This window comes from Thamnophis elegans, chromosome 4, assembly GCF_009769535.1.
Source record: "Thamnophis elegans isolate rThaEle1 chromosome 4, rThaEle1.pri, whole genome shotgun sequence".
Taxonomy (NCBI): Eukaryota; Metazoa; Chordata; class Lepidosauria; order Squamata; family Colubridae; genus Thamnophis; species Thamnophis elegans.
This window is the reverse complement of record NC_045544.1, coordinates 87,064,729-87,089,591: the sequence shown is the minus strand read 5'-3', so window position 1 is coordinate 87,089,591 and position 24,863 is coordinate 87,064,729. Positions and strand designations below refer to the sequence as shown.

At 40.9% G+C, this 24,863-nt stretch overlaps 1 protein-coding gene across 3 annotated transcripts; it reads right to left on the bottom strand.

Moving 5' to 3' along the window:
* Positions 1 to 7,488: 7,488 nt before the first annotated feature.
* Positions 7,489 to 24,626, bottom strand: TAF1A (TATA-box binding protein associated factor, RNA polymerase I subunit A). Of its 3 annotated transcripts, none has more exons than XM_032217138.1 (11): positions 24,480 to 24,626; positions 22,120 to 22,263; positions 20,562 to 20,731; positions 19,591 to 19,704; positions 18,654 to 18,852; positions 16,791 to 16,921; positions 14,938 to 15,096; positions 12,208 to 12,274; positions 11,198 to 11,321; positions 10,695 to 10,855; positions 7,489 to 9,050 (listed from the first exon to the last, which is right to left on the bottom strand). In XM_032217138.1, exons 2-11 carry the CDS (start codon positions 22,253 to 22,255, stop codon positions 8,929 to 8,931), a joined length of 1,383 nt encoding a protein of 460 aa, XP_032073029.1. In that variant the 5' UTR covers positions 22,256 to 22,263; positions 24,480 to 24,626; the 3' UTR covers positions 7,489 to 8,928. The 3 variants fall into 3 exon arrangements, with proteins under 3 accessions (XP_032073029.1, XP_032073030.1, XP_032073031.1); XM_032217139.1 differs by lacking the exon at positions 24,480 to 24,626 and adding an exon at positions 24,394 to 24,465; XM_032217140.1 differs by lacking the exon at positions 24,480 to 24,626 and adding an exon at positions 23,972 to 24,127.
* Positions 24,627 to 24,863: the final 237 nt, after the last annotated feature.

The window sequence follows — 24,863 nt, the reverse complement described above, 5'->3', positions numbered from 1 at the left end:
CACTGCAACACTTTTGGAATAACACTACTTCAATATATTTCAACCTCACAATAATATATTTTAAATGGTTGAGAGGAACAGATTCCATACACACACACACACACACACACACACACACACAGTGTACACACTTTGTATGCTAGAGATGCTCGCCAACCAAGGGGACCACAGGATTTTTTTTCTCCTGAGCTATGGCATCACATGAACAGAAGGTCATGTTGTCCCTACTGACCTAGCAGTATCTGGTTTTTGTCTGATTTTAGAAAATTGTTGTCTTTGGAAATACTGGTTGTACTATATCTTCTGTATATAAAGTGCATGCTCTGCTACTGAGCTTTGATCCTGGCTAAATTAGCAGTTCAACAATTCTGTACATGCAGACTGAAATGTTATCTAATTGTGGTCGCTGTGAGAAGGTGCAAGACTGAGCATGATCTCAAATTAATAATTAACTGGAAGCTAATTACTTTTCTCCCCAAAATTTACATCAGTTATTAATCTTCGGTCTTTTTTATTTCATCAACTTTTTATTCTGCTTTATTGGACTGTGTTGTATTTGCTATATTTTACTTTAGGTTTTTTATTCTCGAGGCTATTTTGTTGTTACTTTTGATTGGATTTACACATTATAAACTCCATGTGCTTTGTGAATCCAGCAGACAGGTCAAGAAAGAGCCAGCTGTAACTCAAAACTGTATAGGCTAATTGTGAATCAAACTACCCTTCCTTATTAGCCTTCTGTAAACCCAAAACGCCACTCAATCATATGGCAATATTCAAGTTCTACCAAGTCCGTCCTTCAATGGAACTTCATAGATGTGAGGAACAATAATTTAAAAATCTAGCTACCATGGTCTGCAAGCTACAGAAATGGAATCCCAAGCACCACCATTATGGAAAACGCTGGTCAAAGTTATTCTTTATGTCCGTTACATTTTTCCAATTCACTAAAGCAGTGTTGTATTAATGCCCTTGCCTGAAGGCCACAAGACAACAGGAGTCATGTACAGTCAAGAAGCAATCTGGCAAAGTTAGGCTTCTCCAACCTCCTCAGCATTCAATGCAGATATCAAGTAAGCTGCAGAAAAGGGAAAGAACTTTGCAGCTTGTTTAAAAATGACGGGAGTTACTGGAAATGGGCTGAAGTTACTGGAAGTGGCTGAAAGCAGGTCAGTTCTACCATTACCCAATAGGTTTGTTGTGAGAATTATAACTGATGTGGATTCATCCACAAAGCTATAATAGAAGAAATATACATTGGCCAATAGCAATGAAGGCTGATGTCATCTTTCTGTAGCAGCTGTCTTGTTCATTTTTGTTTTTCATCACTCACTGAAGATGTTTAGATGTTTAGATGTTTATTAACATTTGTAGGCCGCCCTTTTCCCTGAGGGGACTCAGGGCGGCTCACATAAAATCAGGGAGGGGGAATACAAACAATAACGTAGACACATATAATAAAAGTAATAAGCAACATACATTCATCATTCGGGAGGGGCGGCTATCCTTGTCCCCAGGCCTGACGGGCTAGCCAGTTCTTAAGGGCTGTGCGGAAGGCCTGGACGGTGGAGAGGGTACGAATCTCCACGGGGAGCTCGTTCCAAAGGGTCGGGGCTACTACTGAGAAGGCCCTCCTCCTTGTAGTTGCCAGCCGGCACTGGCTGGCCGATGGAATACGGAGGAGGCCTAATCTATGAGATCTAATTGGTCGCAGGGAGGTAATTGGCAGAAGGCGGTCTCTCAAGTATCCAGATCCACTACCATGCAGGGCTTTATGGGTGACTAATAGCACCTTGAAGCGCATCCGGAGATCGACAGGTAGCCAGCGCAGCTCGCGGAGGATAGGTGTTATGTGGGTGAACCGAGGTGCACCCACAATCGCTCGCGCGGCCGCGTTCTGCACTAGCTGAAGTCGCCGGATGCTCTTCAAGGGCAGCCCCATGTAGAGCACATTGCAGTATTCCAGCCTAGAGGTCACAAGGGCCCGAGTGACTGTTGTGAGAGCCTCCCGATTCAGGTAGGGTCGCAACTGGCGCACCAGGCGAACCTGGGCGAATGCCCCCCTGGTCACAGCCGTCAGGTGGTGGTCAAACAATAGCTGTGGATCCAGGAGGACTCCCAAGTTGCGAACGCTCTCTGAGGGGTATAGAATTTGACCCCCCAGCCTGAGTGATGGAATATTGATCGAATCTTTGGGAGGGAAGCACAACAGCCACTCGGTCTTTTCTGGGTTGAGCACAAGCTTGTTAACCCTCATCCAGTCCATAACGGCCTCAAGGCCTCGGTTCATCACGTCTGCCGCTTCATTGAGTTGGCACGGGGCGGACAGATACAACTGGGTATCGTCCGCATATTGATGGTATCTGATCCCGTGCCTGCGGATGATCTCTCCCAGCGGTTTCATGTAGATGTTGAATAGTAGGGGGGATAAGACCGAGCCCTGAGGCACCCCATATGTTAGGGGCCTAGGGGACGATCTCTGCCCCCCCACTAACACCGACTGCGACCTGTCCGAGAGGTAGGAGGAGAACCACCGCAACACGGTGCCTCCCACTCCCACCTCCCGCAGTCGTCGCAGAAGGATACCATGGTCGATGGTATCGAAAGCCGCTGAGAGGTCAAGGAGGACCAGGATGGAGGAATGTCCTCCATCTCTGGCTCTCCAGAGATCATCAGTCAATGCGACCAAAGCGGTTTCTGTGCTGTAACCGGGTCTGAAGCCTGACTGGAAGGGGTCGAGATAGTTTGCTTCCTCCAAGGACCGTTGGAGCTGGAAGGCCACCACCTTCTCAACAACCTTCCCAAGGAAGGGAAGGTTGGAGACTGGGCGATAGTTATTAAGAACAGCTGGATCCAGAGATGGCTTCTTTAGGAGGGGTCTCACCACCGCCGCTTTCAGTGCGGCGGGGAAGTTCCCCTCCCGAAGAGAGGCGGTAACAACCGCCTGGATCCAGCCTCGTGTCACCTCACTGCTGTTAGTAACCAGCCATGAGGGACACGGGTCCAGTACGCAGGTGGAGGCACTTACAGCCCTCATGGCCTTGTCCACATCCCCGGGGGTAACATCCTGAAACTCAACCCAGAGATGTTCTACTTGATCCTCCTGTGCCTCGGCTGGAACTGCGGGGATGGAGTCCAAGTCCGACCGAAACCGAGCAATTTTGTCCGCTAAGAATTGGGCATAATCCTCAGCTCTGCCCTGCAAGGGTTCCCCCGCTTCCCTTTTATTTAATAGGGAGCGGGTTATCTTAAACAGGGCGGCTGGGCGGGACTCAGCGGACGCAACCAAGGTGGCTATGTGAGATCTTTTCGCTGCCCTAAGTGCCCTGGTGTATTCCTTGGTGCAGGTGGTTACCATTGCTCGGTTCGATTCGGACTTATCGGACCTCCATCGGTGCTCTAGGCATCTCCTCCGGCGCTTCATCTCCCGGAGTTCCTCGGTGAACCAAGGAGGTCTCCGGGATCCGCCGCCTCGGAGGGGCCATAGTGGCGCAATCCGGTCGAGGGCCTCCGATGCTGCCGAGTGCCAAGCAGCAACCAGAGTCTCTACCGGACTGTGGGCGAAAGTATCAGGAATGACCCCAAGCTCCGTCTGGAACCTTAACGGTTCCATAAGTCGCCTGGGGCGGAACCACTTGGTCGGTTCCTCCTCCCTACAGTGGGGGTTTGGTCTCCGGAAGTCGAGCCTCAGTAGGCAGTGGTCTGACCACGACAGGGGTATGATGTCGTTACCCCTCAGACCAAGATCACAAATCCACTGCTCCGAGAGGAATACGAGGTCGAGCATGTGACCCGCCGAATGGGTTGGGCCCCGAATTACTTGGGTCAAGCCCATGGCTGTCATGGAAGCCATGAACTCCTGCGCCCCATCAGAGTTTTCACCGAGCGACGGCAAATTAAAGTCCCCCAGGACCATCAACCTAGGGAACTCAATTTCCAGCTCTGCTACCGACTCGAGGAGCGAGGGGAGGGCTGCTGCAACGCTGTTGGGAGGCAGGTACGTTAACAGCAGACCCACTTGACCCTTGAGGTCCAACTTTATCAGCAGAGACTCACACCCGACAAGCTCCGGAGCAGGGACCCTACGAGGAAGTAACGACTCCCGGATAACAATGGCCACACCCCCACCCCTTCCCTGGGCTCTCGGCTGGTGTAGCACCTGAAATCCTTCTGGGCACAGCTCTACAAGGGGGACTCCTCCCTCTGGGCCCAGCCAGGTTTCAGTAATACATGCCAGGTCTGCCCTCTCGTCTAAAATTAAGTCCCGGACGAGAGGAGCTTTATGTACCACAGACCTGGCATTTAGCAACAGCAGCCTGAGTCCAGGGTCCTGATTACTTGCGCCATCTGGTCTCGGAGTGGGACTCATAGGGCCGGAAGGAGGGATCTCTGTAATGTAGCGAACCCTCCTTCCCCGGTAATGGCCTGCCCTAAAGTCCCCGCCGTATCTGCCCCTCCCTGTTACGACCGTAATACCCCGACCCTCTCCCGTGTCTCTGGTCCCCTCAACCACCCCCATGGCCCCCGCATCTCCCGGCAGGTCCTCCGAATCACACATACCCATGCACTCCCCCAAACAGTCCCCACGTAAGAGTTAAAAACACAAAAATTTACAACAATATAATAATAAAAAGTGGGACATTCATTCATCTCATACGTATCTCATGCATATCCCATACAAAGAGAGAAGAGAAAGATGAAAGAAAAGAAAGAAACTAAAATAGTTGCGCAGTTGATTAAAATTTAAGGTGCGAGTTCAGATGGCAAAATTGGCTCTTAATGTTCGGAGTTAAAGTGGCTAGGGACCAGTTATAGTTCAGATGGAATATAAGGGAGAAGGGCAGGAGAAACTGCCTTGTCCGAGTCTAGACATTCTCTGCTGGATGTCTTTGTGAGTTCCTTGTCTAGTCACACATCAAATATACGGTTCCAAGGACTTCTAGAGGTTGGGCTGGATGGATTAATACTATTTTAAAACATAACATAGATACATATCCATGATGTTCCTTCCTTTCAGGCTATCCTTATGCAGAATGTTTTTTTAAAACCTGTTCTTTATTATTTAAAACCAGCTTAGTTTCAATTCTCTAAAATATAAATAAATGTATGGATTGATAATCAAGACACCTTCATTAATTTTTGATTTACAAGCTCTTTACTAAAACAAAGATAGTGCATACAGTATCTTGGGGTTGTAAATCAAACTGAATGCAAAATTCAGATTTCTGCAAAATTTATCTTCAAACACACCATTAGTCTTATTGAGATTTGATAGGAGCCTTGAGGGGACAGCCTACTGAAATTTGAAGAACTAGGTACACTAGATAGCTAGAAAGCATATGGGATTGCTCTGAGATCTTCTCTAGTCTATTTTGGTCCTCCAAATCTCAAGCTATCCCATTAGTGATTCTCAATAGAGTTATACTTCTCCCTGCAAGAGATGTGGGCAATCTGGAAATCATCTTGGCTTATCAACTCTTGTCCATAGAGCAGGTGGAAGCTGTAACCAAGAGGCCCTTTACATAAGTCTAGTTTGTGCAAAAGTGCACCTTTCCAGAACAAGGAGGTCTTTCTATCATTCATGTTCCAGTTACCTCACAATTGGATTACTGTAATGTGCTGCACATGGGCTGCAGCTAGTCCAGAATGTTGTAGCATAGGCAGCAATGGGGACTGTTATTAATCTACTTTATCAAGCTGCTTTGTAAGTAGTGTTGCCATTCAGCTTCCAGTTGCAATTCAAGATGTTGGTTATCACCTTTAATGACTTTCATACTTAAGAGCCTTGCTATCTGAAGGATTTCTTATCTCTTGTTATCTTTGCCCATTGGCTTTGATCCAACAGGGTGGGTGAGCTCCAGATCTCATTAAAGAGCATCAACTTGTGGGACCCAAGATACATGCCTAGTCTTTTGAAATTCCTGTCCTCTGGAATGTGGTCACTATCCCTCTCCCTGAATGATTCTGGGCCTGATCATTTTTCCAGGCTTTGGGGACAAGGTGATTTTAGACCCGCTTTCTGGTTTTGTTTTGCTTTGGTTTTCTTTTGTTTTGAACTTTGCTGTTCTGATCTGTTATATTTTTCTTTTAATAAGTTGATCTTTACTTGTAAGCTACCCAAAGCCATTTGGCAGCCAATAATAATAAAATTAAATTAAGTGTTATTCCTATGGTTTTAAGATAGGATATTCAGAAAATAAATAAGTCAAAGATATCAATAAAAAGGTGACTAACGTTGCTAAAATTTGGAACTTACCAAAGCGCAATGTTGGATTTATCCTACATGAGAGCAGCTAAGATTTTTTTTTTACTTCAATGGGAAAACTGTGGTGTAGTATACTTGAGTTAAAATACTAGATGGAATAGCAGCTACCAACTGATTTTTTTCTATCACCATGAGAAAACTGAACAATTTTCCATGTGATCAAGGTTTAATTTCTTGTTGAAGAAACTTTATTTCCATGGTCTAATTACTCTTAACTTATTAACTATACTTTTAAATTTTAACCTTAGTTATTTTCCAGTTCATTTATTTTTGCATTCTTATGCATTAAAGTTCAGGTAACTTTGAAAACATAAGTCATTCATACCATAAAATGGGCAGTGGTAGTCTATCCCATTTGTCACTCTATAAATTTTACTAAGTGACAAAGTTCTGTAGGCTATAAAGAGGTGGATCAGGCCAACAATTGGGAACTTTTTTAGTTTTTCTAATTACAGTTGATACAGAACATGATTTTTAAAACAAAAATATGAGTGACTTACCTGTGTAGTTATTTAAGGAACTAACGTCACCACTTTCCAAGAAGTCTAGCCCTGCCCACCTCTTGAGCTCGGTCCCTCATATACCAGAACAAGCTAGCCATGAACCAGGAAGCCTTCAGAAATATATGCTTTCAGGATGCATCCAATAATACCATGTGCCTGTTCAAATATTATATATGGCCACTTAACCACATCCATATTTTACCTATTTTGAGTTGTGTGCCACAAGATGGGTAGGCATATAAACATTTTAACTGAATAAAAAGTTTCAAGTGTTCTACTGTATATGCAACTTTGGAAATGTAAATTATTGTGTTTATTTTCTCTAAAGCCTCGATTTTTATTTTAACACTAGCCAATAACCCAGCGTTGCATGGGTATTTATTTATAGGAGGGAAATGTCCGGACCAAATGTAATTTCTAATGTTGGATTTTTCCCCTTACCAGAGGGAGCCCCCTTGTGGAGCACTGTGAAGCCATTACCATGACAGCTCCACAGTGCTGTACAGTAGAAGCCATTTTGAAGTTGTATCTTAATAGAACACACACCCTGAGGGATTTTAGGGATGTCTTAACCTCACAGTATTTTTCTCCAGAGGGTAAATCATCTGTGTACCAGGTTTGGTTGAAATTGCTTGAGGCGTTCCAGAGTTATGCTAGAACACACACACATGTTTTTATATATATAGATAAATATAAATAAACAAATAAAAAAGTATATTGATACAAAAAGATTTTTTATAGAAACTTTGTAAAAAAAATACAATTCTTATACATACAGTAGGCATACAAGCCGTCTTCAACCTATGTCCATAATGGAGCCTGCCCATTATGGTCACAAATGGGGATGGCCCTTAAACAAAACAACCTTGCTTAACAACCCCCCATCCCTGCTCTCTCTGATGCTGTTAAACGAATGTGTGCGTTGTTAAGTGGAGCAGACCAGCAGCAAAAAGTTTTGCAAAGCCAAAACAGCTCAGCAGGGCGGAACAGTCCAGCTAGATTAGGGCCCAACACCACATTCTAATGCCAGAGAAGCTTCCATACAAGCCTCTGTGCATGGATGGTGGGCTAAGCCTCTACTCCAGTTAGCTGGTCGTGGGATACTGCAAACCTCTCCTGGCTGTTGCTAGGCTTTGAGGAAGCCATCCACCTGCATACAATGGAGGCAGCTTCCGGATGATCTTCCACAAATCTTTCCCTTGCTTAACTCTCTCCCTCTCCCCTGAAGCCCACATTTCTTCAATTTTTAAAAAATAAAACAGAAAAAAAGTGAGAGTTAAAAGGCCTTCCTCCAATTAGGTGATGAACCTAGAATCAGACAAGTAGCAACAGCTTTCCAAAAGGGTTTTCCCTGCTAGTCCGATTTCCAGCTAGGACTCCTGGAAAGGGAGTCAGAAATGCAGCAAAAAAGCTTTCCAATGACCCAGCTTCTGCTGTGGCTGGCCATTTGCTACACCTGTTGTGCTCTAAATGCCTGAACCTTTTGAGCTGAGCTCCAGATTTTCTTTGCTCGCTTCCTTCCTTAACTCTGTTCTTCAGCCCGGCAATCACTCAAGGTAAGGTGGCAGTAAATTTAGCAAATGAAATGGGTTAAAAGATCAAGATTGAAATGCAGAGGCAGAGAGTTTAGTTTCAGCACCTAATGGAAGGGGGAAGAAAGATAACAAGTCTGCCTCTCTTGCTTTCTTTGTTTTATTGAACAAATGTGGGTTTCTGGAGGGACGGAGGGAATTAAGCAAGGGAACAGTTTTGGGAAGATAATCCTAAAGCTTTGCAGTATCCCAACAATCAGCTGATCAGGGCAGAATGCTCTGAAAGCAGCTGCCATTTCCACAAGGAACTGTCAGTATATGGAAAATGGCAGGTGCTTCCAGGAGGCATGGGGAGTAGACCAAGCACTGTGGGGTGCCAGTGGGGCAGGCCAAAGGGGAGCATCCCTGTGGCCTGTTGTAAGGCATGCTGCAGCAGCCATATTTCAAAATTGGATCATAAGTAGCTTGGGGGGAGGGGGTTGTAACATCAAACAGCCATTAGGTGACCAGTCAGATCTCAAGAACTACCTGAATTTTACAACAATTGTTTGTCAGGATGACTTGTTTTATACAGGACATCAAAATCATCTAACACCCTTGAAAAATCAAGAGATTTGATACTAAGCAGTCACGTATCAGCCAATCTTAAACTGACCCAGCTGTGTTCTTTCACAAATTTCTTCAATTGTCGGAATTTCTTCTTCTGAACTTTACAACCTTCTTTGGAGACATATTTAAAGTACTTGCAATCTAAAAGTATACAAAAATGAAATGGCATTAGAACACATGTGACACAACAATGGTATTAAACTAACTGGTGACCTGAGTAGGGCTCTTCTAAACACAATTTTTTGGAGTATAAGACGCACCTTTTCCCCCTTAAAAGATTATTGAAATGTTGATGCGTCTTATACACCGAATGCAGCCATTTTTGGCCTCCTGAAGCCCCGCCCCTGCTTCCCATTTTTGTGAAAAACGGGCAAAAAAGGGCCGTTTTTCACCAAAACAGGGGGTTTTTTTGTCTTTCCCCGCCCCCCAGAAGCACTCTGCAGGCTTCAGCACAGCTGAGGGAAGGGGAAAATGCCCGTTTCGGTGAAAAGCAGGGGCTTTTTTGCCTTCCCCCAGCCCTGCTAAACCCTGCAGAGTGCACCTGGGGGCCAGGGAGGACACAATTTTTTTTTCTTACTTACGTCTTCAAAATCTTGGTGCGTCTTATAGTCCAAAAAATATGGTAAGTCAATTAAACAGGACACATTTTCTTAGCTTTATACAAAGAGTATTTACACTGGTTTCAGACTATATTTTAGATTTTATTTCATTAACTGAAATATAACCTGGTTGAGTCTTTGAGGGAACTGATTTGCACAAGTACACGATAGTAATTGTGATTCAGGGAAATTATTTCCTATCATTGATTCTACCTATGTGGCCTCCCATGGACCAAGGGAAGTGTCCTGATTTTAGGAACTCCAGGAGATGAAACATCAGAAGAGATACTTGGAGATGCACAGCAAATCCCAAAACATAGGTTTTATTTGTGACAAGAAAAGCAGCCAAATGTAACTATTTTTCTGTTCATACTGCCTCTGCAACCCTATTCAAAGTGACCTGATCCCTCCTGGGGAGGGAAAGACCAGAGAAATATCTGCAAGGCCATCTTGAGGACCACTTGAGGCATCTTTCATATAAAGTCATTTGGATCTGCTCTGAGCTAGATCCAGTTGGGTAGGTCCTCTGAAGTGGACTGAAGCATAGTTTTTGGCTCAATTCTCTGGGGACAACTTGCACCTGATGGTCCTGAGACATTACCAAGAGCTATTTAAGCATGGTCATCTCTCCATTAAATCAACCTGATTTTCATTCTGCCTCCAACTTTTCCTTTTAGGGAAAGCTATTGAGGTGTTTGTTGGGATGCAGCTTCACAAAGCTCTGGAGGGATATGAATTATCAGACACCAGAATTAGTGTGAAATTTGCCAAGATTTTTGGAGTTTTGGTTCTTGCTTGAACAGCAAGTAGCAGCACTGGTGCAGAGGGCCTTTGCACAACTCCATCTTGTGTGTCAATTGTACTTGTGATAACCTAGCTTATGGTCAGTGACTCCTTAGCCACATCCCAGTTAGATTGCTACAATATGTTTTATATGAGGTTTCCCTTGAAGACTACTCAGAAGCACAACTGGTTGGAATACAGTGGCCCAGGTAGTTATGATGCCCGTGTACCACTGCTACTTCTCATTTGGATGTAACTCAGTGCACTGATAATCACCTATAAAGCTCATTGTGGCATAGTCATGGACTATGCACACTTTATGGAGAAAGAGGAAATGTTTTTTTAAATACTATTTAAATAGTATTTGAAATCATCATTAACATATAGGGATAGAAAACCTTACCTTTTCCCAATAGTATGCCAGCTATCAGAACTTTTTCACAAGTGAGTTTTTTGTTTTCTTGCCAGTTTCTTTTTGCCAAGTAAAGACTGAAATGAAAAGCTGGCCACCAGTGCTTTCGAATATCCCACTCCTTTTTGAGCCAGTGAAATTGCTTATCAGAGCTGAAAAACATTCAAAGAAAACCCAGGAATATCTGAATTAGGTCTAAATCCGAATAGGCATACCTCAAAGATTGGTAGGGGAATTCTATACTTTATTACAGGTAGTCCTCATTAACTAATGCACACTAAGGAGATTGCTAAATTTTCTTGAACATTTTCAACTCTGGGTTCCAGATTCTATTTTTTTTTTAAGAATGTCCTATTTCCATCTGAAATGATCCCCTTTCATACAGAGGACTAGAATCTTTCCCTAAGAAAATTAAAGCACACTAGATTTTTACAATACATATTGCACACATATTTATATAGATGTAATCACATTGCAAGACCTAATAGACTTACTTTTGCAGAATTTCTACAGTCTGTTTTGCCAAATAACTCCAAGCTTTTACATTTTCCTTCCATACAGCAAAATCCAGGACTGCAAAAATAACTTTCAGCTGTAATTTATGTTTTTTTCTTTTTTCTGAAATTAGAATAGATCCCATTATTTTTATAGTTGTCTAATATATGCAAAAGAGGCAAAAGTTCTCATTATTAGTTGGTGAGGATTTTCTTTTTTTTAATTTCTGAAACCAAAGACAAAATTCAGTAACAGCTGCAGTAGTAGCAACCAATTGTAGTGGATATAATCTCCTCAATTTGCAATGATAAGATACTATACATGAACCTTCCCCAACCAAACACCATGCTGAAGTCAGCCATTAATTCATAGCTTTTAACTATGCTAGTTGGAAATTATAGGAGACTGAAAAGAACTCAATATAAAGTGAATTAAAAATTATGTGATAAAAACTAATTTTTTTAAATTAGCTTAAAAAGCCAACGATATATATTATTCAAAGATAGCAGGCCACAGCTAAAACAAGCCCTGTCCTTTGCTGGATATTAATAGTGGGCCAGAAACAGAGGGGCCCATCACAAGATATGGGCAGATTCACAGTAGTATAGGGGATTAAAAATAATAATCTAACAAGCCTTTAAATATGAAAACCAGTAAAATAAATCGAGCCAGGAAAGAAAGGACAAAGTAATTAACACAGTATCAAAATAATGTAATCAGTGTGCTTCGCTTTCCCGAGCATCTAGGCACTATCATCTATAGTGATGTTTTCAAAGCAAAAACACAAAAAGCCTTACGATAGTTTAGTCAGGCTTTAACCAGTGCAGGTAGAACAAGGTCGTTCTGCTTTCCTTTGGGTGATAAGTCCAAGATAGTAAAAAGCACTCTTGGTTGTAAACTTTTATTTGCCTTAGGATTTGCTTGACACTTTTTCTGTTAATTATGGCTCAAGGGAGGAATGGAGCAACTAATCTGTGTGTAATATTGGGATACCCTTAAAAGGACTCACTTGATTTTTTAAGCAGGTTGTAAAATTCCAGCATTAGTTCATGGGAAGGAACAAGCTCATGCAGGATCTAGGAAGAAAAAGGGAAATGGGTGAATTTTGGAAAGTGAAATCAGGCACTTTTACATCTCAATGGTTTTACGGAAGATACCCTCAGAAGTTTATACCAGAGGACAGGATTGGATTGCCAGTTTCACCTCAGAGTCAAGGTGTTTTACAGGTAGTCCTCAACTTACCACCAGTTCTTAACAACTGTTTGAAGACTTCAAAAATTCTATTTACACCCCATCCTCAAAGTTATGATGGCCAAACACACACTCAAGTCAAATTATTTCATTTTGGGCACATGGTGAGATGATGAAATTGTATTTATGACTGGTGCAGCATCTCCCGGTTGTGTGATTGTGATCTGTAACATATTTTGCCATTTTCCAACAGAAAACGATCTGATTCCCTTAATGACCATCTTAAAAAGGGTCATAAAATTGAGTCTGTTCACATAGGGCCTCAACTTACAGCTGCAACAACTTGTGACCGAAATCCCAGGCTTCATTGTGGCTGTAAATCGAGGACTACTTATATATCAGATGTGAAGTACATAGCACCCTAGAGTTTGAAATATTCTGCCATCAAAAAATTGTATTTTATTAAGCAAATATGGTGTATACAAACTGAAGTTAGCCCATTAATATATTCCAGTTATTGCAGAGATCACTGGCACTGCACTCTTATTATAATAATAGTGACAGATTCATAAGACAAATATTTTAGGATTGTGGTGCAATTATTGCATTTAATTTGTGTTCTAAAAAGTACTTGTCTGAGTATTTTGCACTTGGAAAACACAGTACAAAAGCACAGGCCATGATTATCTACCTATAAAAGATTGTCCAATATTTCAATAACAAATATAAAAGGTGGTTTGGACACCACATGAGTATCTGTTTGCAACTTCTTAAAGCAGTGATGGGCAACCTTTTTGGCGTGGTGTGTCAAAAATCGGCAAAAAATCGAGCATAACTCGCGTTGTGTGTCACTTCGACAAAAACATAATTTTGCGCAATTTATAGTTTAAACTACAAAAATGTATAATTGCAATATATAATTGTATTTAATAAACCAAAAACAAATTATTTAACATACCTGCTTAGTAACTTCTTTGTTCATCAGTCGATTTCGTATGTTGCCCTTGATATTATTGAACTTGTTTGGGGTGCCGTGAACCAGGGCTGTGGAGTCGGCTGCTTCCAGCTCCACGTCCTCATCAACATGCCGCTCCAGCCCGCCCCCTGCTATGAATATTCCTAGTGACGCGAGGGCGAATAATATGAATATTCATAGCGGGGGCGGGCCGGAGCGGCATGTTGATGAGGACGTGGAGCTGGAAGCAGCAGACTCCACAGCCCTGCCGTGAACTGAGATAACCTTTGTTTTTTATTTTTTGGGTGCTCTATCAGTGGGCCAGTGACAGCAGATAGAATTATAGATAGCCAATTAGGGGTTAACTAGCCTAACAAGCTAACACAACCTCCCCCTCACTTATCTCAGTTATTGTGGGAAATTACAAGTCCATGGCACCCCAATAGTTGCTGCTAATGGCGCTCACAGTTCCCGTTGGCACTCCGCTGTTCCCTGCTGTGGTGCGGTCGTAACCGACAGTCCCAGGAGTAGACTCTCTGTGCCGGCCTGACTGGAGAGAGGCGCGCACTGTTCCCGCGCTCCTCTCCTGTGGGTCCTCCCTCGCCGTGCTGATGACGTGTGTGCGCACGGCACGCACGCCTTACCAGCAGCCCCTGCGCTCAGAAAGGGGCGGTGGCGATACAGTAAGTGAGTGTGGGTGGGGGAGATCACACGTCCCACCCCACCCCCCGTTCCTCCAGCACAGATTCTTTCATCCTCGGCAGCCGTGCAGGAGCCAAGGATGAATCGCATGAAATCCTGTGCGTGTCACCCCAAATGGCTACGCGTGTCAGCACTGACACGCGTGTCATAGGTTCGCCATCACTGTCTTAAAGCAACCCTGCTTTTTCTCTGCTGCAGCTCCTACCTTTTAGAACATCTTACCCTACAAACAAGGTCTGCCTCCACCCTCCTATCTTTCTGCAAGAGCCTGAAAACCTGGCTCTCCTGGCTGGTCTGGGGTCCAAATGCGGAAGTTTCACACTGGAAGTAACTGCTGGATTGAGGTGGCAGACTCCACCTCATTTCTCCCAGTAGTTGTTAAGTGAATCACACAGCCCTTAAACGAATAGTACAATCATTAAGTGTATTCATTCTTCCAGCGAGCGGTTTTTTTTTTTTGACAGAAATCACCCCCCAAAAAACCACACTGGAAATTGTGAAAGTCACAAATCATACTCCCATGATCACAGGTTTCTGCAACTGGTCATACATGATAGTTGACTGCCAAGCACCAGAAATGTGATTACATGCTGTGTGTGTGCGTGATATTTTATAACAGCCAGAAATGCTTTATGGGATATAAAGCATTATTCCAAGGCTATTGTAACTCCAAATGATTGTAAAATGATCAGGAGTAAATTGAAGATTACTTATAGTTGTTAACTTCTGTTGATTTCAGCAAGCTATTTGGTACAACTATTAGAAACATTCAACTCCCAAGAAAACATTCAACTTTGTTTAGCTGATTTGTGTTCTTCGTTATTCATAGATAAAAGGATGTTAAGAACAGAATCATAAACAAACAGAACAGTAAAACTCCAGAATTCTTGCCTGCAGTGCAGAGATCTGTGCTTTCCTTGATTCCCTCCTTCTCTTTAGGAACTGGTAGTAGTAAACATGAGCATTAGGGTTGGAAGGGAACTTGGAATTATACGCATAGTCACTTAACACTTCTCGTGCTTCTTCATACTCCTCGTAATGTTCCAGCAACTAAAAGAACATAAATGTTCAGCTGTTCATTTCAAACTGACACCATGTTACAAAGTAGTACCAAACTGTTTTGCAACAAAATGGAATTAAAATAATAGCAATTTAACAGTGCAATTATTTTTAAAGTGCATTAAGGCAAGGAACAAAAACATATGGCTCCAGGTGCAGCCTGGGGGGGCGGAGGCAGATATGTGACTGCCTTTTGCACAGGGAGTTGGACATGATGATCTCCGAGGTCCCTTCCAACTCCTGACTGCTCTCCTAGAAGCCCCCACTTGCTGCCGCCCCAATACTTTTCCAATTTCCTGGCCACTAAACCTCCTTGCATTTCTCTCCCCTGTCCTATTTAATTTTTCTGCTTTTTCATTATCCAACAGGCTTTCCCACTTCTCTTTCCTTTTTCTTCTGCTTCCTTCAGTTGTTTCTTTTTTTCAGTTTTTATCTCACCAATGAAAATCAGTGCCCTAGGCCATCTATTGTCAGCTATATGAATTGCAGCACCAAGGGAGATTTTGCTACAATGATAAATATGGGAAAGGAATCTGTGTAGGTGTGACAAGAAAAATAAATATCATAGCACATATTATGTAATAAGTATTTTGGACAGATAAATCTCCCGCTTCTGTTTGGAGGCCTCTGTTCTGACCTAGGCTTCCCGATACAGTAAAAAGCACACTTAGTTTGCACCCACCTTTATCTTCCTTGACCCACTGCCAAAGACTTAATTGGCAATCAGCTTGGCAAGGCCACATGGAACAGAGTCAAAACAGAGTTTCAGAAGGTAAACTGACCAGCATAAACTTCCTGCAAAGGCTCATGTGCCTTTGCTCCTCCTTTATGTCCTATGGGAGGGACCAATCATCTCTAAGCCTTACTCCTGAGTCGTCACTTCTGTCTTAACTGTTCTTGCCTTCTAGCAGCTTTGCACATGCACGCACTGGGAACAGGGGGAGCCTGTTCCTCTGCCTCACTGCTGTCCAATTCTGGAGGCATCGGAGGCAGCACATAACTCCCAGATGGTCCTGGCCCCTTCTCTGCCTCCGACGCAGAGCCCTCGTCTGAGCCTTTCCCAGACTCCAGGACTGGCCCATGTTCCTCCCCAACCTCCTCGCTGTCCAACTCTGCTGTCACCTCCAAAGACAACCAGCAGACAACAGCCTCCAATGAAGGAGAACTGTTACAGTGAGCCACACATATTACCTCCCATTGGAACTCCCATTGGAAGACTCAGGCTCAGCCATAGAAGCTCGTGGAGTAATTTTAAACCAATCACTTTCTTTTAGTTCAACCTATATCACAGGGTGGCTGTTGTGTGTATGAGTGAAAGAAGGGAGCACTATACATCCCACCTTAAGCTCCTGAACAAAAGGTAGGATATAAAACAAATACATGAATACATATCAGGGTTGTTTTGTATGTGTTTTTCCATGGAGCTAAATATACAATTTTGAATATTTGACATGCCCATAAAACTAAGTATAAGATAATACCAGCCATCCAATAACCATTTTATGACTAACTGTACAGGTAACTGTGTGATGGTAAAGCTTATAGCACTTTCACAAATTTCTGAATCTACAAACCTCCGCAAAAGCCTTTACCACTGAGTTATCTAATGACTCTCTAAAGCTGCCCCACCTGACAGTCATCTAGTTTATATCTTAGAAAGTCTATTGTACAAAGGGTGTTCTTACATCCACATAACAAATCACGAAAGGATCCCAAACTCCAGGGATTCTGATTATTTCCCTGAGGCTGACTTTAGCCTGCTGGTACAAGCGTTGCATTTCCTGCTGAAGAGAAGTTTGTGTACAACTGTCTTCATCTGTGAAAGACAAGACATCCATCTCATAAATCTAATTTGAAACAGATAACATCATGATATTCATCCTTGATTTTCAAATCAATTTTTTAAAAATCCTCCAGGAAAAAAAAGCTTTAAAAAGAGATGCTATAGTCAAGGAATATAGTAATTTAAATTGAACACACAAAGGAAAATGTCATATTTATAATACAAAGCTGCCATTTCAGATCTCCTGAATATTTGTTATACTAAAGAAGCCAAACAATAAAATGAATGGTGAGGGAGAATGATTTAAAAATCCATGTCATAGCTGGCAAATATTTCATCAATGCTTCTCCACAAATATATATATATGGTTAAGTTAGGATCAGTATCTCTTTCATGAAACCCAGAAGTAGCATCTCAAGTTCAGAGCCAAATATATCTATTCATCATTTGGAGATGGCAGGATGTTTCTTTGAAATATACAACTCAGATGTGTTTACCTTCTCCCACTACTATTATATGCGACAATGTAGAGTCCTTAGTTCCCTCTGAGCTTTGTTGTTTGCTTACAGACATTTTATTACCTAACTAGGTAACATCATAATGCTAGTATGGGGAGGGAGTTGCTCTTTGTTTATATAGAGTAGCTTGCATTGCCAATGCAATGCAATGTGGGAGTTATTTTCCTTTTGGTAGTTCCTTGATCAGAGTATTGTTTTCTGCTTGATCTCTTGCCTGATGCTGATTCCTACAAATCTGAATATTGGCTATGGGAAAGAATTTGTTCTGGTCTTTTGATTTCCTTGGCTTTTTATTGTTTCTTCTAGATGTGTAACTGTGGTTTATCTCTTTGTATCCACTGATGGCTGATTTGTCCGAGTACTAAGCTTCTAGGAATTCACTAGCATTTTTAGGCTTAAATTTGGTCTAGGACGCTCACAGTTTCCCAGTTCTCAACTTAGTGTGTTAAAATATTATGGGTGAACTGAGCAACCAGAATTTCCCTACGTTTCCATTTTGTGTCTTTGCAAGATCACTAACAGATTATGATTTTTCCTTACATTTTCCTTTATAAAATTTTAGCTTAGCAACTAAATTATGTCATCATTGTGTTTCTGACAGTCTTGATTATGATAGCAATAGCAATAGCAGTAGACTTATATACCGCTTCATAGGCCTTTCAGGTCTCTCTAAGCGGTTTACAGAGAGTCAGCATATTGCCCCCAACAATCTGGGTCCTCATTTTACCCACCTCGGAAGGATGGAAGGCTGAGTCAACCCTGAGCCGGTGAGATTTGAACCGCTGACCTGCTGATCTAGCAGTAGCCTGCAGTGCTGCATTTAACCACTGCGCCACCTTGGCTCTTATGACCACAAATCATAGTTAAATAGTATGATTATCCAAGGCCAATAAATCTGATAGAGCTTATCAGCAGAGTAAGATAATAGTAGAAAATTGGGAAAGTCATTTGCTTTGAGTCCTCCAGGTCAATTTTTTAAAAACAAAACAAAAAAATGCAGTACAGGAACAACATATAGAGTAATCTTTAGCTTCCCTGTCGCTGAGGAAGATATCAAATGAATTCAAAATTTCTACATGCACTAATTCCATGGAATTCTCTGGAACTTCCTTCCTAGTAAGCATGCCGGAGAACTCAGCCATAGATTTGTCTCACATTTCATATTTCATGGGACTGAAAAATGCATGGACAACTGCAGGAGTTACTGCTGCATGTTACCACTGTAGCATCTACAGGCACATACTCACCCAGCTCCAAAAGGTCCGTCTTCTTTTTTAACCACATATAATAGTCTATCAACCCCTTATAAGCTTGAACAAGCTTCAGCTCTTTTTCCTGAGCAACAGTTTCTTCTCCATATCGCCAACTTTCAGTCAAGATCAAGTTCTGATAGGCTTCGTCCACAAATCCGCTGCACAAAAGGTGGAAGGCATGCTCTAAAGAAATCTGTAATTTGAGCTTTGTTTATTAAGTTGAACAGAAGAAGCAATTTTGGATGCAAATATGCATAAACAAAGCAGCAGTAAATTTTCCCAATAACTTCAGATAAGACTTGTATCTTCAGAACTATTCTGTATTAATAACAATGGACCACTTTCAACTGGCGTTGCGTATGGGTATGCTAGATGGTGAGCTGTATAAGAAATGTTTATTATAGAAATAATCACACTTTTTCATATATAAGAGTGATTTTTTCCAGGTTGTGAAACAATATACTTATGGTATTCAGTTAGAATCCATTATGGAACAACTGTTTTTAAAAAGTTCCAAAGCCATAATTAAAACACAGTTCTGTATCATTAAAATTTGAAGCCATGTTTTATTAGAAATATCAAACATGGAGTGCAATTTAAAAATCTATATTGAAGTTTTACAAATAACAGTATATTTTAATTTTAAATATAATTTTATAAAAGAAATTTTAGCAAGGTAGAATAATATAAATGTGAGAAAATAAAATAAGAAAACAGAATAGGGAGGAAGGGAGGGAGGGAGGATAAGGAAGGAATATAAAGATGTGACTTCTGACCATTTTTATAGTGGTTATAAATGTATTTATATTTGACCTCTTTAAGATTACATCATATTCTTAAAGGAATCAGTAAGAAGTCTCATAATAAAACATGTTTTCAATATTAAAATGTTGAATTAAAATTATTTTTACCCTGAAAGTTTTTTCCTTACCTTTAAATATCTTTTGACACCTAAACTTTTCATCCGATCTGCAAAATAGTTGATCTCATCTATATTACTCCTGGGATGCTGCTGCAAGATTTCAGTTCCTATTCTCCAGATCTCCTATTCAGGAAGAAAATACAATCCAAGCAAGTCAAGCCATAGTACTAAAAGCAAATGCATAAAATACTAATGCACCTTTAATTTATACAATTATTTCCAACAAAATCACTAACATGATGCCCATGAGCAGAGACATCCACAAGGGAGAAATCAAGAAAGTCAAAATGGCAGACTCAATGGTGTGGCTAAGGTTGTCATCTTGATTTTCTTGACCAATGTCCCAACACATTTGCCTGTGAACATTATAGTTTCGATATTCAGTTTCCCATAAGCTGTGCCATCAGGTAAGCAGACAAAGATCTGCCATTCTACAAATCAAAACACCATTCCATACCAACTTTATTTACACAGAATACAGGACCTCGTTTAGATCCAACACATATTACATAAAATAAAAAGGATAGGTAAGTTTAAGGTAGGTAGTATTAAGCAATTTGCTTAAATGTCCAGAAAAATGTGAAAGATAAAATAGAGAATTGTAAGAAGCCTCCTGAAGGGCTAACAGGAGGGGAAGGCCAGCCAACAGGTTGCCTTATGTCAACTAAGTAAGTATTTCATGATTGGCTGCACTTTTGTCAACTTCTTTTGTGAACAGACAATCCCATTTTAACTTACTGTTACTCATTTTGTGGGAGCAATCATTATGTCCATTCAAATTTTCAAAGCTTCCCACGAACTAAAGGTTTATACCCCAAATTTATGAAAAAAATGCCCCATCTCATACATCTAAATGCATGACACAATGCATAAATGGGACATTTTTATCCTGTTCTTAATTATATTATAAAGAGACATCTGCTAGAGAAATGATATATTTCCATTCATTTCAAAGTTATTGTGTTAATTAATTTACCTACCTCTTGAGATGGCACCCTTTTTTCTGAAGATGTATTTTCCAGTATTTCCAAGTAGCTTATCATTAATTCTGCAGCCCTCTGCCACTGACTTTGTAAGAGAGCATCTTGGATACAGCATAAACAATCCTCTTTCACCTTTTGGAATTCTGAAGATTTCACAGCCATATTTGCTTCAACCAACATAAGAAAATGTTGGTTATTTATTTTACAAATAATGCATACGTAAAGCATTTATGGAACTAAGGTAGCCATTCACAGAAAAAATGTGAATGTTATATTCATATCTGGAATGTGAATTCCCAAGAATATATTTTCCATTAATTTGGCATTATCTTATCTCAGAAATCATATCAGTATCCTGAAGTATCAAATTCATGGATTATCCTGGCATACATTATTATGTATCACATCAACTGAAAATCATTAAGAAATGAACTTTTTTTTCTCATGACTGCATAATCATCAACATAAACAATTCTTCCTACAAAGGAAATAAAATAAAAAGTAATATTTCTTATTGAAAGAATATTAAGAACATCTGGAAGACGTGCCCTGACTCCCAGGTGTTTTTTTTAGTACAATTCAAGGTGCTGGTTATTATCTTTAAAGCTCCTGATCATTTTATTTATTTATTAAAAAGATTTATATGAACACCCAACTCAGTCACTTTGACTTTAGGAGACTTACAAAGCTAAGACCCCAAATGCAAAACACAATACATTTCTACCTTCCTGGCAACAACATTCAAACAAATCATTTGATGGGCTCCAAATCATTATGTGACTTCTAGTCCCACCCTATCCATGAAAGCCAGCTGTGGGACTCTGGGCCAATCACTCTCTCTCTGCTCAACCTTCCTCATAAGAGTTGTTGTTGTTGTTGTTGTTGTGGGAAAATACGGGGAGGAAAGTATGTTGGATATGTTTGCTGTATTGAGTTATTTGTAAAAATAATAAAGATGAGATAAATAAATAAATAGATAAATTTTTAAAAATTATATCCTAAGTCTGGATACAGAATTACAGGAAGAAACTATACATTTCCAACACATGCTTTTCAGTTACCAATCTATAACCTGCTAAGTACCCTAAATCATCATCACATTAATAACAGTAATAGTAACTAGCAATTGTGTATCACTCAAATTCAACAAATGAATAAATAAAAATAATATGTACTATAGCAGAGCATGCTGGTAAGGGTTACCCAATTAAATTTGCTTTGCAAAAAGCGGGGGGAAAGTATCAGGGCAACAGCTAGGTTAGAACCCATCTTTTTAATTGCTAGTTTTTCCAGAAATGAAGATTCCGTGTTATGCTAATGTTCAATATACCATTCCTCAACTGCATTTCAAAATGGCATCCAAAAGATATATTATGCAATTTTCTAGAAGAAAATAATTGGTTATAACAAGCTTATAGACTTTACAAGGTAAAGGTAGCAACACTACAATGTACTGCAAGGTGATGAAGGCCTATATGGGGGAAGGGAAAAGAATGACCCTAGGATTTTGCTACTTTCCTTCATTGCAATTTCCATCACGTCAATAAAAACTTACTCGGGTGGTTAAAATGTTTTGGCAGTAAAGGCAAATAAATTCCTGGAACCAGATCATTGGTCGCAGACTCATCCTCTGTTTCTTCTGTGGGTAGCCACCTTGTTTCTTGTTGCAGTTCTTCAACAAAGTTATCCATTTCTATAACTATATTTTTAAAGAAATAAAACAGAGAGAAAAAATATTGTTATAATCAGCTTTAAAGTAAAGTAGAAGAAAATCCATCAACTGTAAAGTAGTGTAAAACGTACAAACAAAACATTCAAAATCTAATTATCTGCAAAAACAGGAAAGAGGAAAAACACACATTTTACATGTGTTTAACAGCCACACTAGTTGTATCCCTAAACTGGCTCCCAGGAATAGTTTTTTCATGAAATATACACATGAAATATACACTAGCAATTAAACATCAAGAAAAATACCACATATTTCAAATAAAGCAATATTAGGAAACCTAATTAACTAAGATGACTATAACCAAAACTATGTAGGACAATAGTTGGATTATATTAGTGGAACAGTCAGTAGTGATGACTTCATTAAAAAAAAATCAGTAAATCAGCAGTCCCCAACCTTTTCAATGTGGCAGCCCGATGGGGAGTGGAGAGAAGATGGTTATAATATAATATAATATAATATATACGGCAGGCAAGCGCAAATAGAGCTTTGTGTGCAAGTGCCTGCTGCTCACACAAGAGGAGCTTCGCACATGATGCCCACCACATCCACAATTGCGCGTTCACCCACTTGTCTGCTGCTTGCACAGCCAGTTTCAACCAGGCTGCAGCAGCCCAGCAGGGAGCAAGGGGATGGTTGTGTGAGTGTCCGCCATTCACGCAAGTGGAACTGCATTCACTCACCACCCAATTGCACAGCCCAATTCTGAATAGGTCACGGCCTGACAGTGAGCTGCAGCCTGGAAGTTGGGGACCCCAACTGCAGTAAATGAGCAACAAACTCCAGCAAATGCCTGGGTCTGAAATCTTGGACCATTCTCAATAAGTCTTTTGAAGTTTCAATATCTCTTAAAGGGTGGATCAAAAAGAGAGACCTGCTACTGATTTCTTTAATGTATAGGATATGTTTATTCTTGATTTGTTCCTTTTGGAAATAGATTTACAATATAAACAAGAGACAAACCTGCTCTCAGTGATTCATGTAGTACTGACCTTGAAGCTTGAACATTACAATGGCCTTGAAAACATCCAGATTATACCCAGTACTATATATTAGCATGTCAGCCTATTCAAGATCCTCCATTATTCATGTTAAATGAGTTTCATTAGCTATCAGAAATCATTCAAACACAATTGAGGGTAGTCATTATGGTGTAAAAAGTTTTATGTAGATTAGATGCAAGCTACCTGCGAGGCCATTAATTCATGGATAGACTACTCTGTGTTCTCAGATAATCAATGAACAACGTTTATGGATGAATTGGACATAAGCAACCAATCTGACTTTCTTTGTTGACTTTCAGGGTTGACTCAGCCTTCCATCCTTCCGAGGTGGGTAAAATGAGGACCCAGATTGTTGGGGGCAATATGCTGACTCTCTGTAAACCGCTTAGAGAGGCCTGAAAGGCCTATGAAGCGGTATATAAGTCTACTGCTATTGCTATTGCTATTGCTTTGTGGTAGGAACCATATTGTGGAATAAATTGACATTGGGATTGAAACAATCTCTCTCCTTGTAACAATTCAAGAACTTCAAAATATTTGTTTCCCCTGAGCTTTCAATATTACTGTATTCACTATTGTGTGCTATTATTATTTTGTCATTTTATCATTTTGATCAAAGCATTGATCCTATGGAAATCACTGAGTATGTGTGTGTAAATAATTTTATGTACCTTTTTCTTATATCTTGTAACACTTCCACAGTTCTTAAGAAAGTAGATGGCATTTAAAATGTCTAAATAATTACAAAATTACAGAAAAGGCTGCCATTGACCAGAGAATGCTTCCCAAATAGAAGGTAATGTGACTGAAAGGAGTCAAGAGCCCACTTGGCTTCACGGAACCTGCAATTCGAAAGGCATAAATTTCAATATTAACTCAGAGATGCAAAGCAGGACTTCACTGGCCTTAACAGGACAGTTTTCTAAGCAACTGTTTTATAAAGACCGTGAAGAGTGTGTTTTACAACATCGCTTGCCTAACGATCAATGAATTCGTTGGTTTAAATCAGGGATCGCCAAACTTGGCAACTTTAAGACTTGTGGACTTCAACTCCCAGAATGCTCCAGCCACAACCACATACACACATACACACCTTGGTTAAGGTTGCTACCTTCTTTTTTATTGCTAATAGCCGATGAGGGCACAACACCTGAGAAGTCTGAGATTGGCGCTACCTACCGGGATAGGAAGTTTCTTTCCTTCCCACCTGCCTTCATTCCGGTTCCGAAAATATGCGCGCTATAATCCACACGACGCCGCTTTTTTCTTTCACTTCCGAAGCTTTGCCGCGGCGAACGCCATCTTTTCTGTGGGCACCACGAGACCGCTTTGCCCACGTGATACTCCCTGCCTTTCAAAGAAATATCGAATTCGTCTGCGCATGCCTGAATCCTTTCCCTTTCGTCCCTAATTGCTTTATTAACCTACGTTTCTTCCTCCCCTTGGAGTCCCTGAGCGTGTATCTGTGCTCGTAAACTGAGCCTCGTTGAAGATAATACCGGTTCACTGTTTACGTATTTTAAGTGGTTCTGATGGTCTCTCGGTACATAACAATTGGAACCT